Source organism: Protobothrops mucrosquamatus, unplaced genomic scaffold (assembly GCF_001527695.2).
Source record: "Protobothrops mucrosquamatus isolate PMUCROS unplaced genomic scaffold, P.Mucros_1.0 scaffold3377, whole genome shotgun sequence".
NCBI classification, from domain to species: Eukaryota; Metazoa; Chordata; class Lepidosauria; order Squamata; family Viperidae; genus Protobothrops; species Protobothrops mucrosquamatus.
The window spans coordinates 139,588-149,834 of NW_015389360.1; the positions used below are offsets into that span (position 1 = coordinate 139,588).

General features: G+C 36.9%; 1 protein-coding gene across 1 annotated transcript; it reads left to right on the forward strand.

Moving 5' to 3' along the window:
* Positions 1–4,496: 4,496 nt before the first annotated feature.
* LOC107297550 (nuclear cap-binding protein subunit 1) lies at positions 4,497–10,241 on the forward strand (the record flags this gene model as incomplete). The annotated part of the gene is made up of 5 exons (XM_015826911.1): positions 4,497–4,560; positions 6,494–6,594; positions 7,323–7,479; positions 9,084–9,191; positions 10,235–10,241. Coding segments are annotated over exons 3-5 (250 nt in total), but the record flags the coding sequence as incomplete, so codon positions are not given.
* Between the last annotated feature and the right edge of the window lie 6 nt (positions 10,242–10,247).

Consider the following 10,247-nt stretch of genomic DNA (forward strand, 5'->3'; position numbering starts at 1 on the left):
ATGGTCATAAGTCACTTTTTTCAGTGCTGTTGTAACTTCGAACACTAAACAAATTGTTGTAAATCGAGGACTATCTGTACTGAGAAGGAGGAGATTATTTTCACCCAGGATTCCATTTGCACACAGTTTTAAAAAATAGCTAGATTAGGCCTTTGACAATATTTGTATCCAGGCTAATTCTGTAACATCAGAAACGGAGATGGATGCAAGAATAAAATTAGGTGGCAGCGTCCTGGGTGGATATGGAAGACTTTATTCTGGAATGGCTTAGAGCAAGGGTCTTCAACTTGGCCCTTTTATGACTTGTGGACTTCAACTCCCAGAATTCCTCAGCCAGCATGCCTGTCTGAGGAATTCTGGGAGTTGAAGTCCACAAGTCATAAAAGGGCCAAGTTTGAAGACCCCTGGCTTAGAGGCCTTTTTTACTTCTACAATCTGAAATTTCTGTCTTGCAACATCCCAGTTTCAGTTTTCTGGAATGTTTATATGTGCAAATAGATGTCAGTGTTCCAGTGTAGAAAATCCATTGCAGGTTTCCATATGAGATTAGGAACAAAAAACAATTATGGTTAGTCACACAGTCAGACAGATGTTTAGATTAGATTTGCCATTTTTGTCCTCTTACTGAGTCTTCCCAAGGACCTGTTTGCTTAATAATATTAAAGGTATCATCGCAAACTACAGTATAAGCTATTCCATGTAAAACTGCTTTTTGTAGTTGACTGATGGAGATTTTGTCAATACTGATGGTTTTCAACTGGTGCTCCAGATATTTTAAAATTGCATCCAAGTTTCCTATTGTTAGTACCAGCTTTGCTTTCTTTTGCCATAGTCATTCTACTTCTGTTTGCAGGTCTTTTTTATTTTTTATTTTCTCAGTTTCTCCATGTATTGCAGTGTCCAGTATCCAGACATTTTGTCTTATCAACAATTGTTAAGTCTGAATTATTGTATGGCAGTTATTATGGTTGGTTGCACAGTCAGCCAGATGCTTAGATTGGTTGTTATTATTACAGACTTTGAGCCTGGGATTATTAATGTGAACATTCTGGAAAAAATTGAATTGGAAAGAAAAATTGCTTAAGAGAAATAAATTTTTATTGCACAATTTTCTAATCAGCTATATATAAATTTCTCTCCCAATTGATATGCCCCTTTGGTGGAAGTACGCAGTTTTATACTATTGTAACAATAAGTATGTTAGTGTCACAGATCTAACTGTCCACATCTTCAATAGACACTCTAAGTTTGAGAATCAAAGAAAGGAATAACCTTTAGCATATAATGGCAGTCAGAGGCCATATTTCATGCACTGGGTTCTTCCTGGCATTTGGACCATGATTTCCCATACAATTGATTTTCTGGCATTAGTTATGAAGAGGAGAACAGACACTTCCATTTCTGAGCACATTTTAGCATTATGTCTAAACGTAACTTTCATTCTCTAGTGAGTACAGCCATAATTTGTTGTTGGCCCTTTTTGCAACTTTGTGTTGGTGCTTTGTAGTACCCATGTTCAATTGTTAGCATTCCCTTCTCTCAAATACGCACATACAACCTGACATGGAAATGAATTGCAGGACAGGTAACAGCATAACTATTCCTGTAGTACCAGTAGTAGACCTGGCTTTTTTGTTTTGTTCAGTTCTTTCTGGATGTGGGTGGCATAGCTGATTTTTCAAAACAAATGAGCTGAATGAAAGAGTTTGATTTTCCATCCTATTTTATGGTTGAGATCCAAGGAGGCCATTGTGTACTTGCAAATAATTGCAAAAAAAGGTTGGCAAAATCACAAGTTTGGTTAAGTCTTCTCCCACTTAATCAGCCATATAAAGGCAGCAGATTCTATAAACAGAGCAGAATTGTATGTACCTAGATATCTTCAGGGCATCTCGCGGATACGTTGATACTAAGTTCAGCTTTATTTGATCAAAGGTAAGGTACCTCCTTTTGTAGGGAGGAAATGCATAATATATATCATGTGGCTAGATATTCATAGTATAAAACCTGGGCATAATACTCATAAATAATGAGATAACCAAGAAACCTAGCTTCTGACCATAGAGCCAGATAGTAAATTTTCCCAACTTGTCCAACTTATGGAGATGTTGCTAAACTGAAGAGAAAATAGCTTTGTTGTTTTCTGAGAACTTATTTAAGTTACAGCCCTTGTGCCAACAAGCTTTTTCCTCTATTCATTCTGCGCAACCAAGAAACAGAAATCTAAGAAGTATTTATAAATCTGTGCATAAAAGCGTTATTTCACTTTTATACCAGCGGAGAGATTTGTCTCTTCTTGAGCCTATTGTAATGATTTTAACAATCCGTTTAACAAATGCAAATCATACGCTCTTTTGAGGAATAATGACAACCAATACAATGTTAATGCTAAATCCTTCTTGGACCAATTTCATTTGCTTGGAGGCAGTGTTAAATACAAGTTAGCTTACCCAGTACCCAACCTACTGTAACATTTCCTTCTGGAAAGATATCTCAAAATGTTTTCTTAGCCATAGTAAAGACGAGATCACTTTCTGGGCTATAGTGCTCAAGATTGCTTCAAATGTAGGACACTTCTTATAATCAGTAATTCCGTATTTATTCAAAATGATACACGGATGTAAGAAAGCTATTGTGTTTCTCTTATTCTTTTTAAATCATAAAATAATGTAATGTTGTATAACAACACATTAAACTATTAATATTAGAGCCAGTTTAGTTTGATGGTTAAGGCATCAGGTTAGAAACTGGAAGACTATGAATTGTACAGAAGTCCTGCTTTAGGTATAAAACCAGCTGAGCAAACGTGGGACAGTCACTTTCTCTTTGCCCTAAGGAGGAGGCAATGGCAAACCATTCTGAAAAAAAAAAAATCTTGCCAAGAAAACTGCAGGGATTAATCCAGGCAATCTCTGAGAATCATATACGATTGGATGGAAGAAAAAAAAACCAATTAGCACTGTTAGACTGTAAATGAAATGTGGGTAGAATCCACGTGATTCACATGGGCTGTGTCATTTGTTACACAGATACAGCGGAAGACTAAAGGATCTTGGCAGCTAGCATTTTCCTTTCCAAGTGGCTAGATTGATTAAAATTTTACATGCCCTACTTAGCTGCTGGACCTTGAAATGAAAAGTCATGTGAATATTTGCATATTCCTCGATGCTCTCTTGTAAACAGAGAACTTTAAAATGTGTTACAGGTAGTCCTAGACTTATAACAGTTCATTTAGTGACCCTTCAAAGTTTCAATGGCACTGAAAAAAGTAACTTATGACTAGTTTTCACACTTAACCTTTGTAGCATCCCGGTGGTCATGTGATCAAAGTACAGCTGTTTGGCAATTGACTCATATTTATGACGGTTGCAGTGTCCCAGGGTCACGGGGTTCCCTTTTGCGACTTGCTGACATGCAAAGTCAATGGGGAAGCCACATTCACTTAACAACAGTGTGACTAATTTGACAACTAATGATTCACTTAACTGTGGGAAGAAAAGTCGTAAAATGGGGGTAAACTCACTTAACAAATGTTTCACTTACCAACAGAAATGTTGGGCTCAATTGTGGTCGTAAGTCAAGGACTACCTGTATTTAGGTTTAGATATTCTTCCATTTTCACCTTAGCTTGACTGGGTTTTGGCTCCCTTTCTCCTAGCATTAAACCAAATGATGAGAGTGATGAATGGTTCCTTAGCTTGTATTGGCTTGCTTAATTGTGCACAGACACACACATACCCCGCCTGATTTCCCCTCTCCGGAATCCCCTTTTTCTTTGGAGTGTGTTATTTTATATGACTGGCACAAAATGTGTTGGTTTTTTCCTTTGGCTTTACATTTAAAAAAAAATTAGCTTGACTTGGTTTTAGGAGATCTTTTCCTGTGAATTACTCCTTTTGTAAAATTTTGCTTCTTCGTTTCCCCAGTCTGGGATTTGATTCCCCCTTCAAAAATACAGAATACATAGAATTAGAAGGGGACATCATGGTGGCCACCCATCTACCTTCTGCGACTTCATTTTACATAATAATAATACTATGACTTGTACTTTGATTTGTTCAATATTTCTTACCTCTTCTTCAGTTGAAAGGATTCTGATGCAGCTTATAGGTCAATGAAAAAAAAAATAAAGGAACAAGTGGTTCTTGTTTTCATCTATGTAAAAAAAGGTAAAAAGATGGAGGGGGAGGAAAACAACAGACTTCTGTTGTTATTAATTAACAATTTATTCTAGTCAGATTCCAAAGGACAAAACTGTGGAACTGAACCGTGAATAAAAAAATCTTTTTTTCTAGGTAAACAGTGGGATCATTGCAATGTACCATCAGATAATGTGTCCTTTTACTGGAATAAATTGTGGAAATATGCATAAGTGCAGCGTGTTTGAATCTTACTACTGTATTATAATTGAGACAGCATCTCACACCTTATTGGCACCTTATTTTTGCTCCTGAAACAGTGTTTCTATTTTGTCTCACTGAAATAGAACAACCGTACAAGAAAAGGAAAGTATCTATTGCAGAACGATTGGAATCTCTAATAAGCAAAGTGGGAGAAAAGGTACGGAAAGCTAGCATCTTCATGTTTTTGTGGTTTCTTTGTGTGAGCATAATACAAATACTGAAATTTTGGATGGATGGATGAATAATGTTCTGTTTCAGCAGTCAGTTCCACTCTACTTGATTTTTCAGTTTTCTAATTAATAGTAAGAAAACATTACAGTGATACCTCAATACTCAGCGTTAATTTGTTCTGTGAGGCACGATGAGCACCAAAAACTATGAGTACCAAACAAATTTTTCCCATAAGGAATAATGTAGTGAGTCACAAGGCAGCCGACACCGACAAGTTCTAGCTTCTGTGTTGAGTACCAAACAAATAATGAATACCGGGACAAAATTTTCACATCAAAATGTGTTGAGAGTACCAAATTCAATGAGTTTCAAAGCAGTTGAGTACCAAGGTACTGTTGTACATGGCTGCTGAGTTGATCAGCTGTTCCTGTTGGACTGATTAGAGTTTTTCAGTATTTTTATATTAGAAGCACTCAGCCATATAGTTATTACTCTGTGGCCTTGTTGGACTGCAGTCCTGTCAATGCTCATTGTATCTGAATTTTTATTAATAATGCACTTAATCCATGTAAAATCTCAATAATTATACAGTTTTGCTTCAGTAGAGGAAAAAATAGTGACTTAAAATAGCCTGTAAAAAGGAAAAGAAACAAACATGACAAGGAGCACTGTGCCAGAATTTACTAGTGAGAATAAGAAAATGAAAATAGTGCCTACTTGTTGACCAACCAAACACTAAATACTGTGTGTTTCCATTAGGCAAAAAATGAAACATAAGGTAATAATCAGCAAGGCAAATAGATTCCCAATCTGCTATTATATTTAGTGCAATTAAAGTTTTTAATTTATTGAAGTATTTATTGAAATCGCTGTGAGATCATTTTGCTGAAACACAATGAACTCATTCCTTAGGTGGATGACATTAAACTACAAGACCGAAATGAAAATGTGTAAATGAACTTACAGTTATGAAATTTCATTTCCACGTTTTTGCTACGCAGAGGAATTGCTGCTGTTTTTGAAATATGTAAAAATAATGTATAAGGTCACAGTTGTACGAATATTAGCTATTCAATTCCATGGCACTGCAGCTATTATTTATCATCACTATTGATAAAATATGTGGTGATTATATTAATATCTTTACATTTCCTTGATAAAGGAATTTTATTTTAACGCACAAGAGTTTCCCAAGTTACACTTGTATGGCTTTTAACCATGAATAAGGGTAACTTGAGTTCATCAAAGTTTGCCGATCAGTTTATCAAGTACCAATTAAAAGGAATCTTTATTTATCATCATTCAGAGCCAGTATCTCGGCAGGGTGGCCTTCAGAAATATTAAAGACGAAGCCATTTTGCATAAGAACAGAAGGGAGCTAATTTTTGGGGTGCCCAACCTCAGAGCACCTATTTCTTCTTAACCATTGGAACTAGGAAAGACATGCACACATTTTATATTATATATTAAGCATGAGCAAATTTGTATTTATTCACTGGTCAAATGGCATATTCACTAAAGGGCAATATGTCAAGTTGAAGGGATATGCTTCCTTTTCTATTACTCCCTCCTTGAAAGATTTTTTTACAACTGGGGCAATAGCTTCACAAGCTTAATGTGTGATGAGATGACCCCCCCCCCAGGGGTCATGTAGACCCACATCTTAAGTTCAGAGCCAAGATTACATTTTAATGAGATTCTACTTCATTTTTTTTTTTAAAAAAGAAGCATCCCAAGAACTTGATGCAATCATTTTTCTAAGAAAACCTTCATCTCCTTAAATGTGGGAGAAGGAGAATTCCAAAACTTTCTGGTGACATGGCAGAATCGCTGCCGTAGCCGCTGCAGTCCATGGAAGGAAAGAGAATCTTGATAATAATATGCTTAACAGTGATTTTTTAATATTTTATTCCCTTCAGAGTCCTTTCTCTTTGGAAAGTAGAATAGAAGGCTTGGCTGGAGTTTTGGAGGCAGATCTACCAAACTACAAAAGCAAAATACTGAAACTCCTTTGCACAGTGTATGTATGCAAAAGATTTATGGATTTCGGTGATAATACAGTACTTACAGTAAAGATGTTTAAATATCTACTTTTGAAAAAGGTCACCTTTCCAAAACATTTTATTGTATATATTGTATGCCTGCATATTTTATCCTGTTTAAAGCATTTTTGAAACTTGGATGCAATATGGATAATTAGGAAGGAGAGCAGAGAGGAGCAGCAGTGTCAAAACGATTCCCTAGTGCTGATCATTCGGGCTCAGTAACAGCAATACAATTGTCTTAATTGTCTTCTGCAGCAATACGTTGAGATGCGATTCGCAGTGCAAGCTTACTCTGGACTTTTCATAAGAGTTCAAAGAAAGGATTACATTTTTGTCTGACTTGTTGCTCATGACATCTTCTCCTTTCAACTAATGACCTCCTTTGCAAGGAACATATTGCCTTCTCATTCTGAAACTGAGTTAAATTTGGGATTGGGGGACAACATCAAAACAATGGAGGATTATGCATATTACATATCGTTGAGTTTGATTTTCCAGTTGGAATTGCAGTATTAACATTGGATGAAAACTGAATTGACTCTAGCAGTATCTTTATTTTTAATGTGGTATACTGCTTCTTCTCAAAAGGTATGCATCCCAAAGAGCTTGAATTAACTATAAATAGGAGTAATGAGATCACAGTTTTGATCAGAGTTATTGTTTGATACTACTTTCTCTCTCTTTTATGAAAAAAAAACTTCAGTGCACGTCTGTTACCACAGAAGATGACCATTTATACAACTCTTGTTGGCTTGCTGAATGCCAGAAACTACAATTTTGGTGGAGAGTTTGTAGAAGCAATGATACGTCAACTGAAAGAATGTTTGAAAGCCAACCTGTACAATGAAGCTATCTATTTAGTAAGTTGTTTTCATACCTTAGAGTCTTTGCACATTACCTTCGACATATATCCACAATTGAGACTAGAATTTCACTCATCACATTCTCAAGTGAATCATTTGATGTGATGATTTATTAACACATTAAGAGAATCAGGACTGGAGGTTAAACATATAAGGAATGGTTGCTGGAATTGGGTATGTCTAGTTTAATGAAGAGAAGGATTAGGGGGTGACACGATAGCAGTGTCTCAATATCTCAGGGACTGCCACAAAGAAGAGGGAGTCAAGCTATTCTCCAAAACACCTGAAGGCAGGACAAGAAGCAATGGATGGAAACTAATCAAGGAGAGAAGCAACCTAGAACTAAGGAGAGACTTCCTGACAGTTAGAACAATTAACCAGTGGAACAACTTGCCTCCAGAAGTTGTGAATGCTCCAACACTGGAAGTTTTTAAGAACAGATTGGACAGCCATTTGTCTGAAATGGTATAGAGTTTCCTGCCTGAGCAGGAGGTTGGACTAGAAGACCTCAAAGGTCCCTTCCAACTCTATCATTCTTAATGTTATTGATTTTAACGAACATTTTTACCATAGCTATTAAGCAAATCACATGGTCATTAAGCAAATTGTGTGGTTAACTGAATCCAGATTTCCCAATTAATATTGCTTGTTGGAAAGTGGCTAAGGAAGTTACAACTTGCAATAACGTGACTGCAAGTTATTGCAGCTGGTCGAAGATGTGAACTGATTGTCAAGTGCCCCAGTTGCAATCCTGTCGTCAGCGTGAGGATAAATGGCAAATCACTTTTTCCAAGGCCATCATAACTTTAAAATATCATTAAGCAATTATAAGTCAAAAGGCTGCCTATATTTAGATTGGTTTTCAATGAATTTGAAGAGCTCTCCATATGGGCTATGAAGGTAAAAAAATGTAATTTCATGTAATCATATAATACAGGGAGTCCTCGACTTACGACCACAATTGAGCCCAATTTTTTTTTTGTTAAGTGAGACATTTGTGAGTTTTGTCCCATTTTATGTCCTTTCGTGCCATAGTTGTTAAAAGAATCATTGCAGTTGATAAGTTAGTAACCCGGTTGATAAGTGAATCTGGCTTCCCCATTGACTCTGCTTGTCGGAAGGTCACAAAAGGCCTTGGGACATAGCAACAGTCATAAATATGAACCAGTTGCCAAGCATCTGAATTTTGATCATGTGACCATGGGGATGCTGCAAAGGTTTTAAATCGCATTTTCAGTGCCGTTGTAACTTTGAACGGTCATTAAATGAACTGTTGTAAGTTGAGGACTACCTGTATACCCATCCAAACCTTTCCATTGGCTTATTTCTTCTGACTTTGTCATAGCAGCTCTGTAATGTGAACGGTGCCAGTTTTTGCGATCTCCTGATCTAGACTTTTGTTATTTCGATAATAAACCAGGTTTAAATGTCTCTTCAGTTGTATCTTGGCCCTGGGATTCCTCTTACCCCAGTAAAAGATGCTGAAGCAGATACAGCCTAGGCTTCTGCAAGGTTCTTACTTGGCCTTATGAGAACTCTTGCTGATCCATGCTTTGGGGAAATACACGACTGAGAATTGGCAAAATGTTCTCTTTCTCCAGGTGCGCTTTTTTTCTGATCTTGTGAACTGTCACGTAATAGCTGCACCCTCAATGGTAGCCATGTTTGAGAATTTCGTCAATGTGACGCAAGAGGAGGACGTACCTCAGGTAAACAATAATACTTTTGTTTCATAGGTAGAGAAACAAATTGCTAAAATTTGTTACTGTGATTATTTTACTTTTTTTGTAATGTGTCCCAAAGGTGCTTCCCCTCCCCCCCCCCAAAAAAAAGACAAGTGGACTTTGTTTTTCCTTGAAAACTCTTCGCTTTTCATCCAAGAAGCTTCTTCAGCCAGAACTGAAGAATCTTTTAGTTGCCTTTTGGGGGGGGGGAAAACACCTTTGGGACAACTATGACTTGGATGACTGAGAAACTCCATAGACATTTTTTGTAATGGCAAGCCTCTCCTCAACTTGTATTGCAACAAAAAGCCTGAACAGTAAGCTGTAACAATTGGCCATGTGCCCTCTGGTCCATTGTCACAGGCTTCCGTGGTCTTCAGGAGGAATGTAAATACAACAAAATAAAAATGGGAGATGGCCATGATTTAGACAGGCAAAAGGAGTCCTCACCATTGTATCCTATCTCCGTTCAAAAGATCTGCAGTTCAAAAGATCTGCAACATAGCTCCTAAAATGTTTCTAAAATCTAAATTTGTAGAAGGCCTTTTAATCATACCTATTGGGTTGATGCCTGACAGATGTTTGCCAGAACCTGGCTGATGTCATTTACTCCAGAGAGTAAGTCTACATCTTAATTTCAATGAGAAGCAATAGGTGAAATACCTCCTTGAAAAAGCTTATGTAAATAATAAAGCATCAGCATGACATAAGTAAAATGGGGGGGGGGAGGTTGTCCTATATTTTTTTTCATTGCTTTGTGCAGATTCAGTGCGTACTCTCCCGTGCACCTATGTGCAGGAAGTTTTAAAATGATTAAAATCAACCATTCATGTTCAGAGACTTGTAAGCATATGAACCTGATCCCTAGAAGTTTTGCACCTGAAGCGTCATAACATTAGAGTTAGAGTTGTGGAATCATAAATACAGTAGTGGTTCCTGTAAATCTCAAATCTTTGACCTGATTTAGCTTTTATGGCAAAAACCAGAAGTATTTTCTGATTGCGTTTTGTCCATATTTTTACTAACAGGTGCGATGTGACT